Source organism: Equus asinus, chromosome 1 (genome assembly GCF_041296235.1).
Source record: "Equus asinus isolate D_3611 breed Donkey chromosome 1, EquAss-T2T_v2, whole genome shotgun sequence".
Classification (NCBI taxonomy): domain Eukaryota; kingdom Metazoa; phylum Chordata; class Mammalia; order Perissodactyla; family Equidae; genus Equus; species Equus asinus.
This window is the reverse complement of record NC_091790.1, coordinates 159,028,004-159,043,117: the sequence shown is the minus strand read 5'-3', so window position 1 is coordinate 159,043,117 and position 15,114 is coordinate 159,028,004. Positions and strand designations below refer to the sequence as shown.

The following is a 15,114-nucleotide window of genomic DNA, read 5'->3' as shown; positions in this document are numbered from 1 at the left end:
CAGTCATCGTCAGGATCAATTACCACTGTATTTGTTGCTGTTAGTGCTGCTGATTAGATTTTGATTCCTAGTGACCTTGCGGGCAGCAGAGCGGAACCCTGCCTGGTCTTTTGTGCCATCCTCTCACCTTCCTGCTCTACATCAGACAATGCTCTGTTGCTATTCATAGGGTTTTCACGGCCAATTTTTTTGGAAGCGGGTGGCCAGTTCTTTCTTCCTAGTCTGTTTTAGTCTGGAAGCTCCACTGAAACCTGTCCACTACGGGTGACCCTGCTGGTATTTGAAATATCGGTGGCAAAGCTTTCAACATCACAGCCACCACAATATGACAACCAACAGACAGGTGATGTGGTTCCCTGATGGGAAGATGAACCCGGGCTGTGCTCGTGAGAGTGTCAAATCTGAACCACTAGACCACTCACCGTTGCGTACAAAGTAGAAATCTTTTCTACAAATGGTATGGATTTGTATTCATGAGAATGAGGGGATTCACTAGGCTAAAGCCTTAGGAAGATTCTGAAAGCAGATCTTCGAATAAATATCACTTCTTTATTTGTCATTTGTATCATATAAATTACAAAGTATAGAATTTGCAAAGCTTGGTAATTATGCCAGATTTCTGAATACATAGAAGTCTGATTTATAATGACATGTGGGCTTTTGCTGCAGCTTCATCAGTTTTTTTGGTTTTCTATAACACCATATAATGATTGCTTCAAATATGTGACACTACCACGTGTGGCTTAGAGACAGAGGTTAAACTTCTTAGTCTTTCTGTCAAAAGTCTTATTATAATTTTTTCTGTGATAAATGTAACCAACAAAAGACAACAGCCTTCATTTTGTATTTGTAAGCCATTTTTGACCCCATAAAATAATAGCCTAAAATAGAATACTAACCAGAGTATGTATTTATAAAAATAACAATTTCCATATCTCATATTAACTATAATTACCTTCCAAAAGAGATAATATAGGACGTCTGTGGGGTATTTTTTAATTTGGTAGGAAAATAGCAGTAAATTGTAAATAACCAAAATTACAGTCTGCAGCAGACACAGAGCTGAGAGAGGCCACTGGAACTCAAAACATGGTTAATGCAGAGGGCAAAGGAACAATGAAATTAACACCGGACTCTGTGAGATCAGAAAGAGCGAGAGAAGTTTGGTTCTTTTTACTTCTGGGACAAAGATAATGTATAAGAAGCTATAACACAAACAAACCTCCCAGGTATCATAAGCTATTCCAACAAAGCAAAGTTTCTTTCCAACGAGGGAAAAAGGGAGGAAAATCATCCATTACCCCCAACACAGCTCATGCACTGATAATTCATATTTACTCCCCTTTCTAATTCCCAGCTATCCTGTCTTCTCCATGCAGCTTCCCAAGCTATGGAATGTCGCTAAAGTAAACGCCATGATCACAACAGATTCGAATGTGATTTGCTAACACCCCACCAGGACACCCTTGGAATCACTGTGCAGCCACTGCATTTTCTCAATTCTAATACCTCTTCCATTGAATGATGCACCTTTTTTTATAACAGCTTGCCAAGAAAAAGAAACACTACCACATTAAACAGAGACATCAAATTTTAGATCCATCTTTATATTTCAATTTGGCAGGGGGTTGAGGGGAGAGGCTTGGAATTTTACCCTAAAACCAAGAAACTACATGAACCATCAATTCTGATGTTTGTCCAACCTTTTCGTCAGTCCACTCAGCCTTCTCAAAGAAATGACCTGCTCTTTCACTGAGAAGTTCAAGGTCATCGGAAAGGCACCCCCTCAACCTTTATTACTACCTCCACCTCGGAATTTGTGTGTAACTTCATAGATTCCATTTCCATTCCCTCCTATCACAGAGGAATAAGGACCCCCCATTCCTCTGCAGGATCCTTTATACCCCGTATCTTCTGGGGTTTGCCGTTTCAGCTGCAGCCACTCAGGTGAGCATGCGCACTCCTCCTTGCCCTTGACTAAATCCAGCCTGGCTAGCCTTTAATTTAAAAAGAACCTCTCTCAAGCAGCTTCCTTCTCAGGCTACCATTATATCACTCTGCTTCCCGTCACTGCCTAGCTTTCCTGAAAGAGTCCTCTATGCTGGCCACCTCCACTTCCTCACCACCTACTCACTTGTTAATCCCTTCCAATCTGGCCCCCACCCCGACTCCTCTCTCATAGGTCGCCTGCAAGCACCCAACTGCCAAGCCCAACAGCCTCCACTCAGGCCTCTCACTGTCCCAGCTCCAGCAGCGTCTGACACCAGTGACCACACGTCTGTGGCATTTATTTATTTATACCCTGCCTGACTCCAAAAAGGAGAAAAGACGGCTCATAGCAATATATTAAATAGAGTGGGAGAGCATCAATTAGAAGTAGGTGACCCCCAAAAAGGAAGAGATCCCAAAAGAAACAAGGCTAATGCCAAAATGCAAACCATCGGGCAGTCATTCTCAACCAAGGGCAATTTGGCCCCCAAGGGGAACATTCAGCAACGCCTGGAAACGTTTTTGGTTTCCACAACTAGGGAGTGCTACTGGGATATAGTAGGTAAAAGTCAGGGATGCTGCTAAAGATCCAGTAATGCACAGGACAAACCCCCCCTACACACACACACACACACACACACACACCAAAGAATTATTAAGCTCTGAATGTTAATAGTGCCAGGCTTGGGAAATTCTGCCACACAGTCCAGTGATCTACGTGCAGTTCTCTTCTCTCTGACTTATCTAAATATTAGGTGTGGCTAACAACCGCTTCCATATAAGGCTCTCTTCTACTGCCATTTACAAGCCCGGACCCTGCTGGAATCTGAAATCGCTATGAACCCTCTCTGCCCTTTGCTGGGTCTCTTGAGGATCCCATTCCCTTCAACGCCCCTTCCATAGAGGAGCCCCCATTACCCTCCCCAAGTAAGGTAAGTCCTCCTATGATATCGTTCAAGGTGGTCTGTGCTGTTCCTCCATGGAAAACAGCAGTTTGCTAATTAGTTGATGGATTGATCATGTGGTTATAGGTTTGATATCTAGACTAGCAGCTTTGTGGGAACAGGATACATGTGTCTTATGCACAAAGTAGGCTCCCCCAAAATGTGTTGAGTGACTTGAATTGAGTAAAACTTAATGTCGCATTTTCACAGCCAAAGCAGAGCAAACTGCTCAAATCATCTGATTCTCTTTGACTATTGAGAATTCTCTTTAAGGAAACCAAGTGGGAGTCAGTTTTACCTCAGTTAGATAAGGTGATTTTCTGCATTCACAATGGAGAGTTCTGGTCTAGCAGAATTTTTCCCGGTAACTTATCAACCTATCTGTGTTTTCCCAGTGTTTCCTATTTCAAAATGACCTCTAAAACCAGTTTGCTGAAAAATAGTTGAAGTTCAAAATAATTTTCTCTACTGCTTTTCTTCTTACTCATAAGTTGAAAATCCACATTCACACAAAAGCCCATGGAGAACTTGCCAGAACTCAAGCAAAGGACTCTGGTTTGTCAGTCAGTGGCTGATATCACCAGCAATACCACAAGGCAGCACCAGCAATAATGTCTCATGTTTCTATGACATCTTCCCTCCAGAAGGCTCCCAGAACCCTCCACAAACTCTCTGGGGATAGGTAATAAGAGGGTCCAAATGGACATCACCACTCATCTGACTTCCAGACATTGCTCCATGCTGTGCTGCCAACCCCACCACATAAACAGGTAGGAGAATGGGGCTTGATCCTCTCGAAACTACTGGGCAGTTTAGGGAAAGAGAGCATAACTACTCACATTGGAAAGAATTCTGTGCTCTGTTCTAAGCCATATCTCATAAAATGGAGGTCTTAGCATGAGAGCGACCATGTAGGTAATTTCCAATGACTGCAATGTGGAGATACCCAAAAGATCAAGTGTAGAAAAAGTCACCATCAATTTCCAAAAGGAAAAATGCAAACTTCTGATTTTAGACAATGGATGTTTCTAATTTCTTTCAAAGAGATCGGTTCCAGTATGACAGTAGTCGTAGCAGCTGCAGTGGTAGTAGCAACAACAGACATAATTGAGCATTCTGTGCAGGCACTATACTAAGTACTCTGCACACAGAACCTCCTCTAATCCTCACAACGATTCCACTTGATGGATCACCAGAGGCTAAAAGAGGTTTAATCCAGCACAGCAGGCCAACTTCCCCTCTTAAAGTCTAGACAAATGGAAAAACTGTGGGTTCTAGAAGAGTTTTAGGGGTTTATTTTACTCAAAGGGGAAAATGAAACAAAACAGAATTTGGTCTCTGATGGTGAGCTATTTCACCAGTAATCCAAAGGCCCAGTATCCATGTGGCTACTGTAAAAGCAGGCACCCTCCTTCACCCATTCAGAAATAACCACTCTGAACATCTGGTGGGCAGGATGCATCTGGCTTATTTCCAGGGGAAAGTTATCAGTGGAAATGGCCAACACCAACATATGTCAGAGGCTGTGAGGGAAGCGGTTCAAACTATTCAAAGTGGAAAATAATAATAGTGATGAAGATGATGATGATGACGGTGGTAAGGGGAACTTTGAAGGTATCTTGGTGAGGAAGGAAAGCCCACAGCAGACATGATTGCCAAGTGACAGTTGCTTCCCTGTTGGAAGGTAAGTGCATCCCCTGCATGCCAGAACTGAAGACCCCCACACTCACCTGGGAGCAGCCTGGGGCACTGCAGACAAACGGCCTCTCCTGCTCCAAATTCATCTTGGATTCCTCATAAATCTGAAGGGTCGGGGCAGAGGGAGGAAGGAAAACAGAAATCCATGAATATTTCCTGCTTCTACTTGAGAAGCACGAGAAAGGCAATCACTCGGAGCCCCCTCTCTATTCCAATTCCCAAATTAGATGAGAAAAACATGAACATGAACACGGGTCCCGCCATGCTGAAGTTCATTATTCTCCCTGCAGTCCGAGTTCCCGTTATGTTTCTCGAGTGCATATTTGCTACACTTTGAAGAAAAGTATCATGGGACTGTTGCAGCAGAAATCCTGCCCGTGGAAAATCACCTGGTGGGTGTTATTACCAGGTAGGTCCCCACCTATGTGAGAAGATTCCAAGGCAAAGCTTACACAGGTCCTTTGGGGTTGGCTACTTAGGACAGTAAGAGAAGAGGCAGGAAGCAGGTAACCATCAATGTGAGGACCAACCCTGATAACAGGTTATATGATTCACCCATGATCACCCCACCAACCATCAGTATGACCAAGAGACAAAACTTAGCTCTGAAGCCAGCTTAGCAATGCCCCTGGTGGTGAGCCATGGTCTTAAATTCCCCTTCATCTCAGGCATTCCATGATACCTCAACAGAAATTATCCAAGTTATGCAGGGGTAAATAGAAATCAGAAAATGCAAAAAGCATTACCTCGGATATTTCGTTCATTTGGTTTTACAGGCTAACTTAAAATTAATATTAGATTAAGGCTACTGCTCCTCTGATCTAGATAAGCTATCTGGAATAAGGCAGCTTTGCAGGGAGAAACTTTATGTTAGGATCTAGTCCCATCTTAAATTAGAGCACAGTCTTTTCTTCTATAGGTGGTTCTTAGGTAAGTTCATTAGGCAAAAATTGATCATAATCAAAATTACCTTTGCAAATCCCCCCAAAAGCCAGTAAAAGTACAGTATGTATGGTTTTGTGGTTACTAATCTATAGAGTGACATAAAATTTTCAAAAATATCTTAAGGACTATGCAAATTTAAGTTCCACAATTTAAGTCATTTTTTAAATTATACTTTTTGCTAATTTTAGAGTTGAGTTTACAGAGGCTACATGGGCTGCTGGAGGGACACGGCTCTGTTATGGGACTAAAACCTCCTGCTTTGTCTCTAAGCACAGAAAGCAATTGGCTTCCTTAAAATGCTACTTGTTGGTGATTCCAAAGGAGTCCCAAGCCACCTTCACCCTTGGAATATAACCCTCGATCCAAGGAAGCTTTATTATCCTGGAAAAAAAAAAGCCAATTCTAATTTGCATGTCATTATACCCTTCCCCCAAACACTGATATATTTCACACTATTTCTGGGGAAATAGATGCATACTTTCACTTTTCTGAAACACAAAATGAAAAGATTCACCTTAGATAACACTCCTCCTCAGATACTAAAAAACAAAACAAATTTTAAAATGTAAGCTCTGCTCACAACACAATTCCTCCACATCGTACAATTTTCACCAAGTAATGCCCTTTTCACTCCCCATTTGGAATGACTTCCCACTGGTCACCCATCTATACAGTAACTTAGTATAATTTTACAGCTTTCCTGTATCAGGCATATTGTTTAAACTCTTTTACTCTATTACATTCTAAACACAATTCTAAGTAAATATTCTAACTCTTTTACTCTATTATATTCTTTCTAAAGAAGAAAAATCCCACAAATAGCTTTAGGAGCTTTCCACTTGCCCTTGTCTGAGGAAAGCCATGAGCAACTAAAATAACGTCTCCTATCTCATTATTCGTTTGATTTTGCCATCACCTATCAGAGAACATTGCTCCTCTCCCCTGTGAATGCTGACAACTTACGTCTAAGCCCCAAAATGAAGGGAGACTTTAAAGCTGAGAACATGATTTTGATCTAAGATAGAATAAACAACAGAGTAAGTGGGTTATCCATTAATTAAATATGCCTTGTTTTTCTAGTAAATTTTTAAAAATGCTTTCCTGGAACTTTTCTGTCTCTGTGGCCATGATCTGTCTGACCATTGCCAGGTCTTGTAATCACTTCAGGCCTCAGTTTCCCCTCCTTTACAACAGGGGTATGAGTGTCAGTCTTCAGCTCCTTCATTGCTGTGTCACACTGATCAGTTAAGAGGCCTGTAAGACATTTCTGAATCATGCAGAAAAGTGTGTATTTAACTGTGTGTGTGGAGGCAGGGAGGGTCTGTGGGCAAGTGTTACTGAAATGTCACTTTAATATTAACTATTCTCCATTTATAAAAGAGAATTTGCTATAAGGTGATTCTTTCTTGGACACCACGTAAAAGCTTTAGTTGCTTAAGTAAGGAAAGAATGCCAATACTAGTTATATTACTAACCAACACCAAGATGACATGACAATAAAATGAGAAAGTTCCATATAACTATATTTAGGGCCTACATCTGAAAGTAGTCATTAGTGATAATAATTAGATTATTGTCCAACTAATAGAAGTAGTCAAGATTGGAAGTGTTACCACTGAAGGTTAAAAGAGATTCATTAATAAGCCCAAGTGAAGAAAGAGATTGACCAGTCTCTACAAGGTAAGTATGAAGAGAAAGTATTTTTCTACCATAATCACAACTCTATCCCAAAACCTAGTCCACCAAAATGCTGACTTTCCCTGTAAATTCAAGCCCATAATGTAATAGTTCAGCAATTCTGCTGGATATCAACATTAGTTATCTTAATTATTGGTTCCAATCTACATATGAGCTGTGGCAAATACTGTGGAATCTGGAGACAGAACAAGGTCCAGCCATGTAGTTTTAGTCTGTCTTACTGAGCCTTCAGAGTACGCATGTTACATTTAGAGGAACATGACTGATCAGAGAAACACAGTCTGCCCTCAAATAGTTTTGAGTTCAGTCATCAATATGTTCAACTGAATTACTACTGTCATTTTAGTATTTTATTTTTTAAACATAAATGGATCTGTATCAAGTTATTACATGCTATGGATCCCATGGACCAAATGTTTGGGCAACGTAATACTGGAATAAAAGTCCTAAGGTAAATGGCAGTTGCTAAAATAAAATGAGTTTTAAGTGATTAATAAGCGCTGAGGTGAGTGGGAGTGTAGATATAAGTGTGTGAACCTCAATTGCTTTATTTTGATGCTCTGCAGTTCCCACATTTAGCCCTCTGTGGAGAGCACGCCCTTGTTCATTCCTTTCTGTGTGGGTGTTTGTGATCGCTTACTAAATGGTACGACTCCACCACGCAGGCTTCATTCCTTTTACCAACTACTATGATCTGGTCTGGTGTATTAGTCCAAAGCCATGATCTATTTTTATGATCTATTATTACGGTTCTTTTCTAGCACATATTGTAATAATTATTCTCTCAAACAGACTCCTACTAAAGCCCTGTGTATATTCTTTTATCATCCATCAAATATGGGGCAAATTACTCAGACCTGAGTTTAGCCAGGTTGTTCTGCATTTGGTCCTCAGCAGTCAGGCCTCCTTCTCTCATTTCCCATGCAGTCGTTTTACTAGCTGGGATGTTTTAACGAACTAAGTTTTGCTTGGCAATCACCATACCCCAGGCTCCACTGCACAGAGCTGACATAGTAGGCGTTCGATAAATATTTGTGGAATGGATAATGAACCCTGAATCATCACAATAAACCATCCCAAACAACTTGCCTTTTTTCTACTCCTAAGGCAGTGGTTCTCAAACTTTTTGGCCCTGAACCAAGTTTTCAGCAAGGCCAGAGGTTGTGCAGGCCACTCATTCCACCTGTTCCCGGTTATGGTCAGAGAAGAAATCTCACCAGATTTAATGGAAAAAACTCAAAGTTGCTTTTGGTAAAAACTATGAGGTCAAGCTAGTTTTCATTAAATTTCACGTGTAAATATATTAATTCATTATGAATTCAGTCTGCTCACATTGTCACAAACATTGAAACCACTGAAGTCCAGTCTATTAGCCACGAGTGGGCTGCGTACGACCCCCGCAGAGCACATTTGAGAAACACTGAATGACCCCATCACTTTGGTTAGATACCGTTATAACTGTGGCAGGCACTATCTAATCATTTAAGAATTTCTAAATAATACTATTTCTCGTTCCTCTTTTCCAAAGTTCAGATTCAAGGCTCACTTAGAACAAATGCCTCATGAGTCTTATTTCCCTTCAAAGTTTTGGAGAACAACACCAAACTCTAATCACAAACCCTCATAGTGCAGAAAGTGAGCCGAAGTTTTTAGTAGTTGACAAGGAGATGACAGGCTTGATTTACAATTCAAACCCTCCACTGCCACTGGATTCCTCCGGCTTCACAATGAGCAAGAATCTCTTTCATTGTTCAGCGTTTGACCCCACAAATTCCTCCTGGTCTAAAATGGGAAATGTTCCACAATGGCTGATGCAATCCATTCAAATGCTTTGCCAGGCATTGAGGGATATACTTGGAATCATCATTTCATGAAGGGCAAATATCACAAAAAAACAAATATTACTAAAAACTTGGATAGTCTACACAAAATACTATAAATATATATTTGAAACTTAAGGGAAACAATTGAGCCCAAAAGGGAAAAACCCTACATCATCTGGTTTGCTGTAGTCATCCAAGAGTGACGCTTGCCTCTCCAAATCATGGGAAGCCATCACTGATCTTTAGATAACCTTAAACTCCAGTCTTCGTGGGATGGCACAAATCTCCCGCAATAAAAGCAGAGAGAGTCATCCAGTGACATGGGATTTGGAATAGGAAGACACTAAAAATGTTTGAATCTGAAAATCTGGCATGCACTTTTATCAATAACGTAATTTATGGGAATGCCAAAGCTGCAAACTGAATCTAAATATAAACGAGCACTAATAATAATATTGATACGTCCCCATCAGCTCTGGTATTGTTAGTCTGGATGTGAATGCGTTACAGATCTGAAAGGGGGGCTTGACTTTTAATAGTGATGTTAACAACATCTGCTGGCTTTTATTGCCCTACTGTGAGTGTGGAAAGGGCCTTCTTGGCAGGACTCGCGTGAAACAGACCTTGCTACGTTGGTGAGCTTACTAGACTGCCAAAAAGGGTTCTCGAGGAGGAAACTGGTCCTTCCTAACGCACCAAGGACAGCTGACAAACAGAAGGCCCCTGAGTTAGCCACACTGTGTGAGAGTCCAGATCAGTCTTACTTTGTCTCTGTGGGCAAAGGTTGTTTATTAACTAAATTAGTTAAGGGCACAGCCAATGTGTACTCTGTGTTTCTGAAAAAAAAGCAAATATTTCTCTCAATGTATTGGTCAGAAAGGCAAAGAGCCACACACAACAATAACCCAACACAAATTCACCAACAACACAGTCTAACTTATTTTATTCTAAGATGCCTGATTCTACTTTAAAAGCAAGGGTGCAAGACAGTTCTTCCAACACATGGCTAGCTGTTGGAAAGGAATTACATATTTAATTTAGGGCAAAGACTTACTTCTTTGGGAGGGACACTGTATCTTTCACTATCTTATATGCTTATCTGTAAAACAGGACCATTTTTGTAAAACAAGACCATTCAAAGAGACATGATTTGAAAAAATAAAGGAATCTAATTGCAAAACAAGAGAAAAGTAAATCCTTTTATTTCAAATATATCTTTATTTTTCAAACTTGAATATCACAATTTCAAATCAAAAACACCTTTGAATTTCAGTCCAAAAAAATGGATTATTTTGTGTCATTGTATCCTTCTCTGCGTCTCTGTGCGTATCTCCCACTGTCTTTGTTTTTCTCTATCTTCTCTCTCAAATTCTCTCTCTCTCTTCATATGTCTATTTCTCTGTGTCTTTATTTGTTTTGTGATGTATGTCTTTCTCTGTCTCTCTTTGTGTATGTGTATCTGTCTGTCTGTCTCTCTCTCTCACACGCACACACATTTTATCAGATGTGTTCTTACTAGCTTTACTGGTAAAAAGATCTAGTAAGCTTGTTTCCTGTTTCAGTGTTATTCTTGAAGCAGGCTGCAGCTAGAATCTGAATTTCATTGGGCTATTATTATTTGCAGCTGTGTGACCTTTTTAACCCTGCTTTTAAAGTGACATTTCAGCCCTCAAGCTTGAAACGCCTTAAATGCTGCAAAGTTTTCAAACCAGAGATTTACACAGGGAACAAGACCGAGAGAGGCACTGGACCTTCTAAGTGAAAATTTCAGCCGAACTTGGCGAGAATGGGGTGTGTGACTGGGCAGTTTACAGCCAGAACTCTTCCCCGGAAGTCCTAAATTTTACATGGACCACCGCAGTTATTCAACTACAATTCCATCCAAACACAAAAATCATTGTCCTTAAAAGATGTTCACCACCCACTGGGATCCCAAAAGTTCAGAATCTCACAACCTGAATCAAAGACCTCTTGGGTCTTGTTTCACACACTGCATCATGCTGAGGGACCATCCAGAGTTCTCTTCAAACCAGGCCCACTCGTCCCAGGAGGAAGGATTTCCAAACGGCTTTTGTCTCTGGAAACTCACCGGGGCCTTACTTCCCGATGGAGGCCCTAACAGGAGAGAGTGCGGGGGGCTCACGTCCTCTCCTGGACTTCTGCAGAGGTTTGTGGTTTTATCTATGTGGTGTCTATACTGTGTATGAAAAAACATTCCAGTGCGATTGGGTTTTCATATGTTAAATTCCTTTTTCTTTCTTCTCTTCTTTTTTTTAAGTTTTCCATATGTTTCTTTGGAGCTGAGGCCTCTTTTTAAAGTTACTGGCTAATTTCTACGTATGTTTCACACAATCCTGTCTTACAGCTTTCTTATCTGCGGTTTCGATAGTTCCAAACACACTTGTTCAGCCTGGGTGTTGGGCATTAGGTCTTTTGTTGGCTAAGTCGCTGTAGTAAGTGTGTCTGTGCCTTCCTGTGTGTATTCAGGCCCTTGTTACTCTTCTTGCTCCCATCTAGCACAATACATTTTTTGCAGGACACACCCTATCTCTAAGAAAAGTTTATTTGATATGTGTGTGGTTAACAAAACACTAGTGAGAGATTCTCAGGTTTTGAAGGAAATGTTGAATGTAACCAAGTCACCTGATTTATTTCTAATGGGACTGAGCACGACCTCAGAAGACATGCTGAACGGAGGGAAATCTCTCTTCTTACCTGCCCCAGATCCGAACAAAGTGAAGAGAAAAGGAAAGAAAAGAAAAAAAGTAACAGTGGAACAAGTTGATCAGGGGTTTCACTGACATTGTCATCTTTACCTTTCCAGAAAGTCTTCTATTGCAATTTAAAATAATTGCCTCATGAAATCCTGACAGGAAAACTATGATAGCAAAGAAATTAAATGGGTATATTCTTCATCCTGGTCAAAAGCAGCTTGCCTTTAGAAAATCGGGAAAAAGTCAGCAACACAGTTCTTCTCCTTTTTTGCTCTACTGTAGTAATATTTGCCTCTTTAGAACTCTAACACATTCTCAATGGGACTACTCTACCTCTGGATAATTTTTAGTATGTTTGGGGTGCATTGGTTTTTAAACTGCTTTTATGTAAAATGAATATTTTAAAATATTCTGAAAAATCACAACTTTCTAGTCTTGGTTTTCTTTTCACACATTCAAATGATTTCTATTGGAGAGAACTGTTATCTTTGTATCTTTATTCTCTATAAGTATCCTTGTATCTCCAGCAACAATATATGTTTGGTTCAACAAATGTATAGGCTGAAGTGATCTTTAACAAAACATCTGAAGAGTTTTCTTCTGCTGCTTGAATCTGAGCTATAAAAACGTAAGACTGTGTATAAACATGGTGGAGAGCATTCCAGACCTCTCCACTTTCTCCAGGGCCTGGTAAGAAGCTATTTCATCTTACTATTAAATCTTAAGATTACTATTACTGACTTACTATTAAAAGACGTTTGAGAATGATCATATCAAACTGGGTGTTTTTTCCCCTTGACTCCAGAAGAAAGCTAGGCGTTCCCAAGTTCTATCTAAAGTAGCCGGCAGTTGTGTTCAGAGCCTGCTACATATCATGGTGTCAGTTGAATACAAGGTAAAAATACACTCCAAGACTTGATTCAGATTCCTAACACACTATGCTTCAAATGTCAAGCATGTGAACATTTGACAGCACTAGCAGGTCACTGAAAGGCCATGCTAAGGCAAAAATCTTCTGTCCCCTGAAGATTCTGCCATCATTCTAATAACGTTTCCTTTCTAAATACCAGCAAAAGGCATATTTTCACCCAGCTTCCTAGAGGTGGCATCATTTCCTTGCATGGCCCAGTAAGGGGATTTGGGAATAGGGGAAGCCGATTGCTAGTTGCCACCATCACTAGAGGTCACCACTGGCATTTAATGGGTGGGGGGTCAAGGCTGTGAAATACTCAGAGTGGGCAGCCCTGTGCAACACCAAAGTCTCCTGGCCCAACTGCCAACAGTGGAGCTTTTGCACCCACAGCCCCCTGGCCCACGCCACCCAGGTTACAGATAAAAAGGATATGAGAATAAGAACAATAATAAGAGTGAGACAATAATTTAACAGTCAGCATACAGGAGAGAAAATGGAAATAAGGGACTAAATGCATAGCCACCTTTGTATACTTTTCACAGAGCCCCGAAAAACCCCCAAGAAAGTTAAGCTTAGGATGAGGCTCGATTCGATGCCAATAAAAACTTTATGAATATTCAAAAAGGTATGTGAAATTACCATTCCCTCTCAGAGCGAGGGAGGGCTGGGGACTGTGGCCAAAATTTTAACCAAGCATAAGCATACCCTTTCAGGTTCAATCCATAGAGGAGACAGATGAGTAAGCTGGAGTAGACTTTTTTCAGATGAATTACCTGGCTTGGCTACCTCCAGTCCCCACTCTCCAGTTAACTGACCACACCGTTTTAAGCAGTGTTGACTCAACAGGAGCAAAAGAAAGCATTGGCCCAGCGTAGAAACATGGCTCTTGCCCACAGGCTTTTTCGCCCTGATAATTGCCTGTTGATTTTATATTATTGCTGAGGATAGCTCCATCAAAAAAAGCATGTTTTTCTTTTCTTTTTTACATTTAAGTAGAGAACACCACTAGCTTCTAAATTTTGTTTTAATGTCGCTGGTCCCATCAGCCATCAGCTCATAGAATACTTATTAGGGGAATATTGGCCTCCTAACCAACTTCTCAATAAGAAAGCTTATTAATAGGCCAAAAGTGTATTAATAGGCATACACACACACACACACACACACACACACACATACATATATATTTAATTTTTTTCTCTTTTGGCCTGTTAAGTTTTCTTACTATGAAGTCAGGGGGTGTGTGTGTATATATTCACACACATTATAGAGATTATTTCATGCCCATAAACTAGCTCAACGCCCTAAACTGATGCCTAGTCCCTAATGTAACCCCAAGGAGGATACTGAGTTCACAAGGAAGCAGAATAAGATAATCCGGGTCTGCCTCTCTGCAAAGTCACGACAGCTAAGGATCATTAAACTTGTATTTTAAAAGCACAGAAATAAGCTATATTTTTGAGGATCACTAAATCGTTTCCAGGGACTAGAAAAGTCCTTAACGTCTTTCTCAACTTCCTATTAAACAAAAGAGTCACTCACTAAAGCCTGCAAATCCGCTAAAACACCCTGGAAAAACGACATGGAAAGAAAAGGCCTTTTCCTTGAACCACCACCCACGAGAGGTTACACTGTCCCAGACTCCGATTCATCAAAAGGTCCGCGCCATGAACAAACAGACGCAGGGCCGGCTCCCTCTCCCCCGGGGCCCAGCCCCCAGACAACGGCACCATTTGTCAGTCAACACCCCAAATCAGCACGGAAAGTGAAAGAGGAGTGTTTTCACGCTTCCTGCCCTCCAAAACCCAGGACCCTCCCTCAGCATGAATGAGGTCTCTTGGCTCAGGGGGTGGAGGTCGGGTCCTGGGAAGTCCCCTGATCCTGGACTCGTCCGAGAGGTAGAGGGACAGGGAGGAAGGGCGCGCGCAGCGCCCCGGGGCATCTGGAGGGAGGCCATGAGCCATGCGCACGGGAGGGCGGAGGAGAGGGGATGGGAAGAGGGGCCCCCAGATCCACACGGGGCCAACTGCAGCTGCTCAACGAGGGAACTGAAGCATCTTCACAGGGCATTGTTCCCAGGCGCTTCGGGGAAAGTGGACCGTGGACAGTGATTGATTACCCGTCACGGACAACTCGTTCAAAAGTGCTTCAACCTCGGCATGGATCGGGGGCAGGATCAGAAACCGAGGACACTGGTCCCATTCATTCATTCCTTCCTCACATAGGCACTGAGCACCTACCACACGCTGGGCCCCACGATGGGAGCAGGAACCTCAAAACAGCCCCTGGCCTCCCAGCACTGGCCGTCCAGGAGGGAGGCGAGGCGGGCAGGGATGTCTATGGTGGACGGCAGAATTGTAAAGGCCATAACGTCTTGTAGCAAAGTGCTG

At 41.6% G+C, this 15,114-nt stretch overlaps 1 protein-coding gene across 7 annotated transcripts in view; it reads right to left on the bottom strand.

Moving 5' to 3' along the window:
• CREB5 (cAMP responsive element binding protein 5) overlaps positions 1-15,114 on the bottom strand; it is a 396,047-nt gene that overhangs the window by 320,082 nt on the left and 60,851 nt on the right. For all 7 annotated transcript variants that reach the window (XM_014841040.3, XM_070511214.1, XM_070511188.1 and 4 more), the window contains one exon: positions 4,664-4,735. In XM_014841040.3, coding sequence (XP_014696526.1) covers positions 4,664-4,717 — 54 coding nt within the window. In that variant the 5' untranslated portion in view covers positions 4,718-4,735. The remainder of the gene's footprint in view (positions 1-4,663; positions 4,736-15,114) is intronic.